The sequence below is a fragment of the Onychostruthus taczanowskii genome, unplaced genomic scaffold (genome assembly GCF_017590055.1).
Source record: "Onychostruthus taczanowskii isolate IOZ18803 unplaced genomic scaffold, ASM1759005v1 scaffold142, whole genome shotgun sequence".
NCBI classification, from domain to species: Eukaryota; Metazoa; Chordata; class Aves; order Passeriformes; family Passeridae; genus Onychostruthus; species Onychostruthus taczanowskii.
In genome coordinates this window covers 113,842-127,381 of record NW_024498597.1, presented here as the reverse complement: position 1 = coordinate 127,381, position 13,540 = coordinate 113,842, and the positions used below count along the sequence as shown (strand labels likewise).

Below are 13,540 nucleotides of genomic sequence, written 5' to 3'. Positions count from 1 at the left end.
CAAATGCAGGGTTCGAAGCTTAGCAAGTAAACAAAAGATTTCAGAACTGGAGAGTTCATAACCAAGCTGTGAGACCAGAGTTGCGAAGCACTGCGTGTAGAACAGGTAATTTAAGACCAAGCTTTTCTAAAAAACAAAGAACACGGAACAAATAGCACACCCCAAATTCAAATTTAAGCCAAGGGATATGCAGAAAGTAGAGCAGTTTGTTGAATTCCCTCCCCCCAAGTTTTCCCATGCAAGAGTTATGTACACTCAAACACTGTTGTTGAGCAAACGTCAGAAGGATGAGAGTCATGGACACAAGTTATTAGGCTTACTCAAACACCAGCTACACCAAACTGCATCTTTAAAAAGCCTACACTACAGACAGGCTACAAGATCTTATTTTTGTAAGCTTGTTTAATTTTTTTTTGATGTACTAACAAAACTCAAGAATATTGAAAATAGAGGCAGGTTCAGATCAGTGCTTACCTACACAACTCTTGAAGACACAGATAAGCCAAATTAACCTGTGAATAGGATTTAATGTTCATATTTTGCGTTCTTTATGGAAAGAGCTATGTTTTCTCATTTTCACAATTCCAATGCCCTTGTACCTGGGGAGAACATGCTCTGCATGCAACCAAGACACTTTGAAATAAATCTCCTGTGTCTAAGACAGTGCACCGTCTTCCTGAGATGCCCAAATACTTTTCAATACTGACCTCACACACTTCGCCTGTTGGCAGGTTCCAGAGCTTTAAGTACAATCATATCTAACCCATACAAACTTCTTAATAAAAATCAACTACAGATGATTTCTGGAAAGAATTTATCTACACGAGCTAACAAAACCAAATTAATTCCTGTATTTAAGAAGTCTTTGACGATTTTTATTTTATCTCTCATTCACTGAGAATTATTAAATGCTACATTGTGAGCTGACTACCTGAAATGTACAGAGTTAGAAAATTCAAAGTTAGCCTAAGTAATTTATAGGCTCTTTTTCATCTTCCTAATGCAGTGGTTCGCAAAGAAAAATGTTTCTCCTCACAGCTGAGAGCTGCAAAACAGGCACCAGACCAGACTTATTAGCATGAAACATGTTTCTCCACACAATTCTTTAATACTAAAGCTGACCACCATTATATGAGTACAGGCCTAACAAACTCAATCAGAGAGCCTGTGAATTCACAACAGCACAGGGAAAGGAAGCAGTAACGATATTCTGTACAAAGAATTTATTCTTCCGTAATATCTGCTCTGCAATATTAAATATAGCACAGAACTTAAAGGGTGAATTCAGGGGAATGAGAGCCTGAAGTCTAACTAGATTCAGGAGCAGTCCTATTCCCAGACACAACACCAGTACACTTCTGGAGGGCCAGCACAACATATCAGCATCTACTCCCCATCTCAATCACTGGTATATAAACTTATATAAATTAGCTACTTTCCTACAAACCAATGAATAAGACTCTAAATATTGAACCAATACAAAATGTTATAGATAGTAAAGACTTTAATATAACATGAATGGTTTTAAAAATATACCAGTTTTTTAATCTGTCACGGGCTTCCAACTGGGCTCCCACCTCAAAGTTGATCCCTCTTCTATTCGGAGGATGTTTTGTCATTTTGTAATATCAACACTGCTGATTTTATTCCCCTGAAAAATGCAATTAGATATCAATCACTAATCAAGACATACACAAAATAAGCTTATGAACTATAATTCCCAGAAGCCAGATGTTAAGGAACCGCTGTAATTTTGGTTTGCAGAAAGTAAGGGGGCAATTATCTTTTAAACAAGGCTTCCCAAGTGACAGTGTGCAGAAAGATTCCAAAAGTATGTTCAAAATGGCAGCTACTGGACCATGAAAGAGTGAAGCTCATCCTCTGTCCATTGGTCCAAGTTCCAGGTCAATTAAGAATCACGCAACCCAGTGTTTATTCACAAATGAGATGGAAGTTTCGTAATATTTTCTCCCCCCTCTCCATTTTGATGAGAACAAGGAGTCCAGTAAACAGGAAGTGGGCAAACCAAACACAATGACAATCTTTCAACAGCTACCGCATTAGCGAAACACTCGGGAACACTATGTCACCTCATCACTAGAAGTGCAATAAAGTTCAAAGACATTAGAAATATGTAGGTTTTTTTAATCAATTTTAGAAGACTCTCTATACTCCTTGCATATTTGCCATGTGTTCATCCAATTTCTCCACTGTTTTAACGAGAATATAAAAGAAGTATTCATTGATATTTGTTTCCAACAGGTAATATAAAAGTTTAAGACATCTTGCTCTAGTAGTTTCTCTCAAGGTACACACAGTGAAGAAGCCTGGCCAATAGCTCTTTTTCCTGATTTTTGTCAGTTGTTTCTCACAATTTTAAGATACAAATTATGATCCATTCTTATAGTCTTCAAGCTCACAAGATCCAAAACCACAAGTAAGTCTCACTCAATATCACTGTCCTTATAGTAAGGTTGTGCCTTGAAGATTCAATTACAGATGGACAAAATTGATTCGAGTTAAAATAAAAAACCTAGTCTTACACTACATGAACAAGGAGACATGCACAGATATAAGCACTAGCATTTTGGTTCACACAAGGCATAAATAGCAATGGTATCAACTTAGCTGCATCTACAAAAATACTAACATCATGAAGAATTACTGTAATTTCAAGCGTGGTTCAGAAATCAAAGATTTTCAGGAATATTGTAGAGCTTTTACAATAGGGAAAAGCTACTCCTTCACCACACTTTTTAGGCCAGGCCATTTGGCAAGGGCTGACCACAGGGACAGCCCAACCACCTCCATTCAACCACCACACTGCAAACAAACTTCTCTATCAAAAGCTCATCTGCTGCCTTCCTCTAACAGTGTTTTTTAGACTGATCCTCACCTCTATTAAAGCAGCCTGCAAGGGTGTAGGGGAAAAAATACTATTGCCTGTAAGTCTGATTCACAGCAAAAGACAAAATATTACAGCCACCTAGGAACTGAAAAAAATTCATTTCCTAGAGTAATATCTGATAGCAGACTGAGCTTTCGCAGTATCACACTGGATCTGAACCAGCCCAGTCTTCTAATGGTTGGGGTGGGAGTCCATAACTTTTCACTGGGAAAGGAAATTAAGAAAAACTTAAGATGGTTGGGATTTTAGAGTTTATGCTGCATCAGAACATAGAATTTGAAAAAACTAAAAAGGCAGCAATCCAAAGCTATATTTTAAGAGGTTTATCCACCAACATCTCAAATATCCACTATTTTCTCTGCAGATTTACATCATTAAAATATCCCTTTCTCACTCCAGCAATGGAATTTCATGCCTCCAAACATTGAGCAGACATACATCTTGCTTAACACTTGAAAAAATTGTATCTGCAAGGTGATTCTTTCCCTAGTACACTTATTTTTCCTTTTCACTAAGGAGGGACATGCAAAGCCATGACAGAGGCACTCTCGGTGCATTATTTCAGCTTCCCACAATGGTTCTCCCCAGTAAGAGCTGCCATCTGGATGAGGGGACTCATCTCAGCTCACCTCCATGGGGCTGGAGAGGAACATACACATCTCCTGACTTCACTAACAGGATCACACACAACAGGGCTTCCATAAACACATTAATTTTGGTGCAGAAGGTCATACTATGGTTTCATTCAAATATTTTAAAAATATGAGTATCACAACTAATAGGAAATGTGAAGAAAACAACCAAAGCCATTTAATCAAGAGGTACAGAGGCAGCGCATTCCATGAAAATCTGAACACAGCTAGTCAGCTAACACCAACAATAGTTAAAGCACACGCATACTGCACTTCACTAACTCAGCTAAGCTTGTTAGAAGGCAGTAGGTCACAAAGTTGAAAGAGAGAAAAAATTTTGTGAGCAAAAAATCTCATATCATTGGCCCCTTGTCCCAAGTCTTCATTTCTCTCCCCTCCCAAGTCACAAAGCTTAGGCTGCTTTGGGTTCTCTCACATCCCACCACAGGCTTACACTGTGGTTCTGCTCCTCAGACCATGAAAGCAGGCTGGCTTTTCCAGTTACAGCCCATTTCAGGAACAGCTTCCTCAAGCAGATGTATATTTGACATGACATAAATTACTCAGTAGAGGGTCTCAACCATTTTACTCCGAATACCCAGCCTTAGAGCAAGACTGAAACCATGAGACACAACTTTTACTGAGAACCATGACATGGCTCTGCACAAACTAGGCCAAGAGGCAGTGCCAAAATACGCTTCACCAGCATGACCATGACTATACTGATAACTTCATTTCTCAGAAAGCAAGCACTGAACACAGGGGCTTGCCTGCTTTGAGGTTTTATGTTTCTGCCCCGTCCTCTCCAGGAAAGACTGCTCAAAAAACTTGAACTACATTGAAACAGCTTGTCAACAAACAACCCCAGACTGATCAGACAGCTACAACTTGGAAATAAGAATACTTTGCCAGAACATCTCTCCTAAAATTTTCTTCACCAGAAAATCAGTTTGTATTAACTTGGTACCTAAATCGACACACAAACAGGATTTCCGCTCTGGTAACGCTGAGAATACATTTATCCTGTGTACTGAAGACCATGATTAAAACAAGGAGACTAGGCCTACTCCAAAAGCTTAATGGCTTTTCTCCAAAACTCCTTACTTCTCTATGAAGATCAGATCTGTTTCAGGACCAAATACTTCAGGATTTAGATAAGTCACTACTTCCAAAACATTTCTAAATCTATATTATGGAAATATATGCTATTTAAAAGACACAGTCTTTTGTTCTCCATCTAAGTCATCATAAGGCAATTTAACTTCTAAAGACTATTTGACTATTCAGACAGATATCAGTGACAAAGGTACATTTATCTCAGGGCAATGCAGAGGAAAATATATTAATATTGATCCCTTCAGGGATCACAATTTTTGACTCCTAAAACAAGCTTTCTGCTCTGCTAACAGTGCAGGTCCTGTACACCTTCACCTGTAGCTGTTCTTACTCTCTCCAGCTTTAGGCTCTGTCAGTGCAGAGCTCCAAATCTGGGATATCACCAAGTTGCAACAGAAGTGGGCTCCTCTGGCAAGTGAAAATCTGTTTCATATTCTAAGACAGAACAAACCCAAGCAGTTACGGCAAGCTTTCACTAGTAACAGCCTCTACTGTTTCCTCTGTGGAAACTGCAAAACCACTGCAGCCTTTTCCAAACCACACCTACCTGGGCAAAACTATTTTCCAAATCCCTGTGGAGTTATTAAACCATTCCTTTACAAAGTGTCACACCAAAACCCCTTCCTTGAAATCAGCTCCACTTTCAAACTTCATTCTGTCTCAGTGCTGCTTCATAAGCAGTTCAGAAAAAATGCAACTCACTTCCACAATTCAGCCTATTTCCTTAATTCTTCTGTGCATCCAAGGATTTCCCTCCCTCTGCCATAAGGACACAATAAAGAAAAGAAGAGGAACACCATGAAAAAAAACCCCACAGTTCTCTGACATGATAAAGGAGCACAGTCAACTTTGACAGTTGGCATAAATACAATCCTACTTTGCACTCAGAACTTATATTTTATTCTGGATGGGAAGCTTGCTGTCCCAACTCCTAGGAAGCACTCAGTACCTTGGTGGTGATTCCACAGGACTACAGGGTAGAACAGGTAATAAAAAGCACTAGCAAAACCAGGAAGTAAAAGCAACTAGCCAGAGATTGTCTTCTATTCCTGGGAGATGCAGCAGAGGTGTTGCTGACCTGGGGTACTGCAGGCAGCACTGCCACTCCTACACAAGCAACACCAGCTTGTTTTGTTTCCTTCTAGGACAAAGCATGTTTACAGATGATTCCACAAAACCTAATGCTAAGACTGACTCTGCTATCCTCTCCAGCACCACTGCTCCAAATCTGCTTGCACATCTACGTATGGAACTGCCAAGGACTAAGTCCATTCATATTTTGTACATCAGGTTTTTCTCACTCTTCAATGTAATTAGTTTTGACCTTTTACTTTTATCATCTGTACCCATGACACCAGCCTCACGTCTCCATCAGTGGCAAAAATGATGAAAGCCTCACCCAGTTCATCCCCTACAATATGCACACCCCCATCGGGAATGGTCAGTCCAGAGAAGTCCATGGTCCCCACCGCAATCGGAACAACTTGCAAGTGGATGACCACAGCCATGCTGTGCTGAAATCACACACCTGCAGATGAGAAAAGGTATGATATCAGACTGCAAAACAGTATTTACAGACACCATCTATACTATATAATCCTAATGGCATCTTATGAAGACTACGTTGAGGCTCACAAGCAGCACTTAAAAACTGCATTGGCACTAGGAAGATCATTACAATTGACTTTTATTGCCTGCAGACAAAACACCCTCTGCCTGGCAGGTTTTACCTAAAGCAGCAGTACTACCATGAAGTATGCCTTACTGTGTTTTGCCCTACACATAAAAACAGACGTAAAACTCCTATACTTGCTAAACATGTTAACCCAAGAACAGCCTCTGCTCATCCAAACATGTCTGCTCCTGCCTCATGTTGGTTTTGTGTATCATTTCACAGGTAGGTTACTGTTTTCAGATGTGACCATAAGTTTCAGATTATGTCCTTCAGTATTTCAAACCACAATGCTTAGGTCTTAAGGCATGTTTTTGTGTTTGGGATTTTTTTAAAGTAACAGGAACAAGAAAGATTTAAACTAGACAGGAAGACCTGACACCACAACAAATTTCAAGGAATACTGCATCACCCCCCTTCTTCTATCCAAAAGACACATTTCAAACAAGACACTGGACTATATGCAGTTCTTGTTTGCACGATGTAGCATCCTCAACTACATATTCACCAGCACTTTCTTGGTTTAAAAGCTTCCCAGATTCAATTAACAACTACACAGGTGAACTCTGAGCCACACAACACAGATACTGGATCCTGAACTGATACTTAACATCTGCGTAACAAGAATGCTGAACAGCTTACTACTCACCACTGACATTCCCTAAAACCGTAAGACTTGAGTACTTGATTTCAGTCTCCTACTTTTTCTCTAGTTTATACAAGTAGATTAAGAGAACTGAGTTAACAGAACTGCAGTAAACTGTAGTTAAGAGAACTGTAGTAAAAATCTACATTTGCTCTTCTCCTCAGGCAGAACCAAGACCTTCCCAAAGTATTCGGTGACAAAACTGAAAAGGTGTTACATCAATGAGCCTCTGAACAAGATCCTCACTCTCTCCCTGAGATTACAGGGCCTGGAGAACATAATTTTCATCCCCTCAGCAACATCTCATGTAACTGTGCAGTCAGTTTCAACTGGAGCTGAGACTGGGATAGACCAACATGGAAGCAGAAATTACAAATATAAGCAATTCAACAGAACAAAAAAAAATTTTCTATAATGAAATCTATTTGAATTACCAAGTGCAATAAAAGAAATAAATAGTCATTACTGAAAACAGTTATTTTCAGTTATTTGATCATATCCCATGTTCTGGTTTCCCCTCTCTTTTCCTGTAAACACTAAAGATAAAAAAGAAGCACCTAAGCACTGAACAAATCAAAAGAATTTGGAAAAATGTTTCAGTCCCATAAAATAAATCAGGTTTTTCCTAAATAAAGTAATATTAATGAAAACTGACTTTAATAAGACTGCATTTTCAGTTTAAGAGAAAAATGGCAGCCTTTAAGAATACAAGAATTCAACGCAGATAAGTCCGGCAGAAGCACTGTGGGTAGTATTTAAGTAAAACCTGAATTTTAAAGCAAAATTTCAAAAGCTTAAGGAAAAGCCACAATTAAAAAAAGGATCTATGCTTATACTCACCAAGAAACTTGTTTATGTTGCTGCAAACATTCCAACCAGTGCTGTGTAACTACAGGAAAGGAAAAATAAAAACATGTGAGTTCTAAGACTAGAAGCAGTTCTGAGTTCAAAACAAATATCCTCTCTACGGTCAACAGTAGCTTCAGAATAGAATAACACCTCTAGAACAAAAATGTAATCTGAAAATATTTCAGTACAGGTCAGCAGGCTGCTGTGTTCCAAATTAGAGAGATGCTTAAGAGGCCCTTACACACAGATATTCTCTCTGCATATCCACATCATATTTCTCCATCATTTATTTATCTGTTGTCAACTAAAAGTAACCAGTAACTTTATCATTACTCCTACTTTAGTGCAACAGGTACTGCAGTATTAACTAACTAGGCATTAACTAAGCAGTCTGCTCCTGTCAATGAAGACATCCTCAACTGGATAATCTACATTCACCACATGGCAGAAGGAGCTGTGTTTTGCTAATACAAGAATGAACTACAAGTGTTTCTCCAGAATTGCTTCTTCATCCACAAATTCAATTCCCGTCAATACACATAGGCTTCCTCACACTGCAGAAGTGGCAACTACAGCCATTTGAATTGTTCCCAGAAGCCCAATTTAGGCTGCAGATTTGGCACTCTAATGACATTGCTCCTAGTCTCTACCTCAACTGAAGCTGCATAGAACCTGTTGTGGTTTAGGGATAGTATTCTTCCATCAAGTATTCCCACTGAGAGGAGAATTAGAGGCACAAAAGGTAAAGATCATTAGTTGAGATAAGAACAGTTTACTGAAAGCCGCAATGAGATAAGAAAATGAACTGTAAACGTCATGGTATTAAGAACAGAAGTGTACAAGAGAGGCAAGCAATTCACATGTGAATGCTCACTGCAGAGCCTGATGCAATCTGACCACACCCAAGCTACCCTAACCCAGAAGGGGCCCCTTTCCCCGTCCCCATAAAATGATGTGAGGTGGTGCAGAATTTCAGTACAGGTCAGAAGGCTGCTGTAATCCAAACTAGAGAGATGTTTAAGAGACCCTTACAAACACACAGACACCCCTCTGCATATCCACATCAGATTCTAGCCACACCCTCTTCTGGCTATTAGGACATTACCCATCCTTTATTCTGTACCACACACATCATGTTCAAATCCTACCCCTTTCCAACTACACACATACACACAGACATAGATATCTACAAAAGCACAGAGATCATTTCCATCATCAATGGCTGTCCCTCCAAGGTGTCTGTTGAGTTCATTTAGTCCAAGACTGTGGATTCAATCTATCCTAGAGGTCTTCTAGGGCAAGAGGGCTGGTTGCAAACTGCATCATGAATTTATGACTGATATATCTGCAGCAGTCTGTATACCTTGTCAATGGCAGTTATGGCACACAGTGGCATTGCTATTCACCAACCAATACTATACAATTCTACATTACAGACTCTTCTCACCCAAAAATCAAATCCCTTTGAGGTACACATCATGTTTCCTTGTCCCTCTGCACTACCCACAAAGAGCACCCAGGTTCTTGAGCAAAAACAATCTCCTGACATGCCTGCCTTTGTCTGAGGTAGAACTAACCCAAACTGTCTTCCCTAATATATTCCTCATATTCTATCCCTCATGGGGACCTTATCCCTTTATACGGAATGTGGAGGTTTTGATTGTGAAGGGCCAGCTTGACTGGTGGAACCTCAAGTGTTAACTAACCAGGTGGCTTTTGCTACATGTAGATGCCAATGTCCGATGGTTCCTCACCCACTGCTTTCAATATGGTTGAGTCCATTATGCTGTTCAATTTTTCCAGAGACTGGTGCATGTTAAGGAATATGATACACCCACTCAATCCCACAGTATCTGGCCCAGATGTCTACGAGGCTCTTGTCTGACTCAATTCTTCTGGAGTGCCATGTTGACAGAGGACTTGTTTTTCAAGGCCCAGATGGTGCTCTGGGCAGCGCTGTGAGGCATGGGGTAGGTCCAACCATCCAGTGGTGCCTTCCACCACTGTCAGCACGTAACATTTGCTTTGGCGGGTCTGCAGAAGTGTGATGTAACCAATGTGCCAGGCCTTCCCATATTTATATTTTGACCATTGCCCCCCATACCACAAGAGCTTTACCCACTTGGCTCTGCAGTACACGTTTCACAGTCATAGATAACCTGGAGATAGTGTCCATGGTTAAGTCCACCCCACAGTCATGAGCCCATCTGTAATGTTGCATCTCTTTCCAGATGACATGAGGTGTCACAGGCCACCCATCAAGCCAGAAATAATTCACCTGAGGCAATTTAACCTTGGCAGCCTGATCCATCTGTTCATTGCTGCAATGCTCTTCAGTAGCCCAACTCTGGGGTATGTGTGCATCTACACAACATACTTTTACAGTCAATTTCTCTACCCAGGCAGCCAACTTCAGCAGCCCAGATGGGTTTCCCTCTGCACTGCCAACTGGTCTTTTTCCATTGATCCAGCCCCCCTCCCCCCAGCATTTGCCACCATCCCCAAATCAATGTGGAGGTAGAATATTGGCCATTTCTCTCATTCAGCAATATTTGAAGACAGCTGGATGGCTTTCAGCTGTGCAAGGGCCACCTTGTCCTTCAATAGCTTCTGCAACTCACTGTGTAAGACTCCATATGGAAGCTTTCCATCTTCAATTTGTCCCTATGGTATGACAGGAAGCAGCAGTGAAGAGAGCATCACTTTTAATCTTCTGGTAGCTGATTAAATGGTGGAGCCTCCTTAGCATGGTGGCACCTTTTCCTCCTCCTCTTCTGATGGTACGGATATTTTTGCCTTCCTGGCATCACTTTGTGATGATTCCCAAGATTCCTGGGTGATTAGGAGTTCCTGTTTAAGCTCACTGTGTGGTCAGAGCCATTCACCTATTCCACATGGAGTCAGTGGCATGATGTGTAAAGAGAATTTCCCTTGGACATCCAGTCCAGCACTGTCAGTCTGGGTGCCAGAAAGCGCTGTGCTTCAGTGTCAATCATTTCTGAGGCAGCACCAACCCCTTCGTAACCTGTCAAGATCTCTTCTGCAGTTGGGGTGTAACAGGCCTCAGATCCTCTTTATCAGTGAATCCAGAACCCCAGCGTTGTCTTCAAGTCTCCACAGGTACCTTTTGTCAGAGACTCCAGGAAGGACCACGCTTCCCAGCTGCAACGTAGAGCACATTTTTCACATCTTATCCTGTCCTGAGTAGCCCAAAGGCTGCTGCACAATCTCGTGTTGAAGTTGTCCAAAACTTTTTGTTCTTGTTCAGAATCCCACCTAAAATTGTTGCTCTCCCATGTCACATGACAGAGGGGGCTTACAATCTTGACTATCTTATGGAATATGCATCCTGCAAAAACCCACAGTTCCTAGGAAAGCCTGTGTTTCTTTTTTCTCTCTGGACACACTACTTGGATGACCACATCTGCCGGACTCTCATAACATCCATCCTGCCATTTTACTTCTAGGAACTGAATTTTCTGGGCAAGTCCTCGATGGTGGCAAAAACAGCCTTCAGGAGGATTTGGATTATTTTCTCCCATTTCTCAAAAACCTCCTCTGCAGTGTTGTCCCCATACAATGATGTCATCAATGTATTGCAAGTGTTCTGGAACCTCGCCCTTTTCCAGTGCAGCCTACATCAGTCCATGGCAAATGGTGGGACTGCGCTTCCACCTCTGGGGCAGTCGCTTCCAGGTGTACTGGATGCCACTCCAGGTAAACACTAACAGTGGCCTGCATTCTGTTGCTAAAGTAATAGAGAAAAACACACTGGCAATCTCAATGGTGGCACCACTTTGCTGCCCTGGACTTTGGGTCATACTGAAGTTCCAGCATGTCTGGCACAGTGATGGTGCAATGATGGTGTGACTTCGTTCAGGCCAAAATACTTCAGTGTCCACTCTCTGTTGTACTCATACACTGTATGTATGAGTACAATTAGGACTACAGGACATTTCCTCTCCAATCTGCTTGAGTCTTTCAAGTCTGTCCAGAGCATTGGACAGTTCACAGCCACAGTTCAGTCAGGAGGAAAAAAGATGATCTCAAATTGCCTGAATCAGGTAGTCACCTGGAGCACTTCTTGTCCTCCTTCTTTCATTGACATCAATGTCAACGCCATGGCGTATGACAACGGTGCACTCCATACAAACTTCTGCTACATGGATTGTTGTGAAAAACTAGAGAAAATTATTACTGGCTTAAATCAACTGAAGGGGAGGGGGCAGTTCTGTGGAAAGTGGCAGATGCACTGCTCCATTCCACACCCCCACCCCAGAAACCTCTAGTCCAGCCCAGAATGACTGCCAGGCCCTGGCACACTGAAAGCAATGCCCCACACTCCATACCTGCAGCCTCACTCTAGCTCCAGAGACAACCAGAAGTCCCACCTGGGAAGCATAGCCACAGGAGGCCAGAGCAGGTAAACCCACTGCTTTAAGATGCATGTGGTCACTTTGCTATCATCCTTGGAGTTTTATGATAGCTGAGATTGCACTTGGATCAAAGATGGTAGTTGTATCTTGGTTTTCTCTCTTTTTCATTCCTAACTTCACCTTCTTGGAATATGGATAATATATGGTTGGATGGGTTGAATTTGCTAAACGAAATGCTTTATTCAGACTGACTGTTTTGTTTTAAATTTTGCCAAATTCCTGCTCTGCTAAAGTTTGCCAGTTAGATTTGGTTTTTTAACCTCCTGAGAACATTGCATCACTTTTCTTGTGTGCCCAGCTCAGGGAAACATAGTACCTTCTTTAAAGCAACTTGCCAAGTGAGCCCTGGGATTCAACATTTATGTACTCTGGACCTGGATTGACAGGGCATTGCTCGTTATTTGAATCCCTACAGATTACCCCCAGCACAGCTGATTCTCTCGGGTAGTGGATACCTTTCTCTATGGCAGTCCACCTCCTTGCACGCATTACACCATCCTTGAGAGACTACCTTTCCCTCACACTTGACAGGAGTTGCCTCCAGAGGATAAATGATTGTCCTCTTCCTGATTTCCCAGTCAATGCCTGCATCACAGGACAGGGATCCCAGTCACCTGGCCAAATTACCACCCAGCACCGCACCCATCAGCTGCGATATCCCAGCTCTGAGGTTGCTCTGGGTGTTCCAGCAGCACAGTATACACTCACAGCAGGATGCTGAACCTAAGATTTTATCATCAAGCATCAACATGAATTTCAGCTATCAGACGAAAACATTATGACTGAAAATGGAAGGAGCAAATCACAAAGCACAAAAATTATCTGGTTACAGTACCTGCAGCAGTAACTGGACTTGGGACTTCTGACTCCTACAAGAAATCTACCTGTAAAAATATCCATTTTAAAAAAATTCTGAAAAACGTTTTTCACAGATAATTTCCAGCACTTGCAACATTGGCTACTGAAAATCCCAGAGGTCACTGCTTCCAGCCAGTCAGTATACAGTGTTCTGACTCCTAGATGTGGCATTCTGTTTGATTGCTTCCTGCCTTGAGAGAACCAAATCTACCTAATCTACCTAATTGTTGATAAAGAGGATATTTTCAAGACATCCAAATAAAGGAAAATCTTCCAAGTTATACTGCCATAAGTACTGATAAAAATTATGTCTTTATTTAGGATAATTCATTAAGCAGACAGATCATCTGTGCATATGTCACCCTGTAAGAAGGATGCAACTTGCCTATTTGTTTTAAAAGAAAAGAAAGGGGTGCACTTCAA

General features: G+C 41.3%; 1 protein-coding gene across 12 annotated transcripts in view; it reads right to left on the bottom strand.

Moving 5' to 3' along the window:
• PHF20 (PHD finger protein 20) overlaps positions 1-13,136 on the bottom strand; it is a 64,861-nt gene extending 51,725 nt beyond the window's left edge. For 7 of the 12 annotated variants that reach the window (XM_041398234.1, XM_041398237.1, XM_041398239.1 and 4 more), the window contains exons 1-4: positions 13,095-13,124; positions 7,815-7,863; positions 6,056-6,184; positions 1,537-1,651 (exon numbers count right to left, since the gene is read on the bottom strand). In XM_041398234.1, the coding sequence (XP_041254168.1) occupies positions 1,537-1,619 (83 nt within the window). In that variant the 5' untranslated portion in view covers positions 1,620-1,651; positions 6,056-6,184; positions 7,815-7,863; positions 13,095-13,124. Of the gene's footprint in view, positions 1-1,536; positions 1,652-6,055; positions 6,185-7,814; positions 7,864-13,094 lie in introns of all 12 variants that reach the window. The other 5 variants (XM_041398243.1, XM_041398242.1, XM_041398235.1 and 2 more) reach the window with 5 other exon arrangements.
• Between the last annotated feature and the right edge of the window lie 404 nt (positions 13,137-13,540).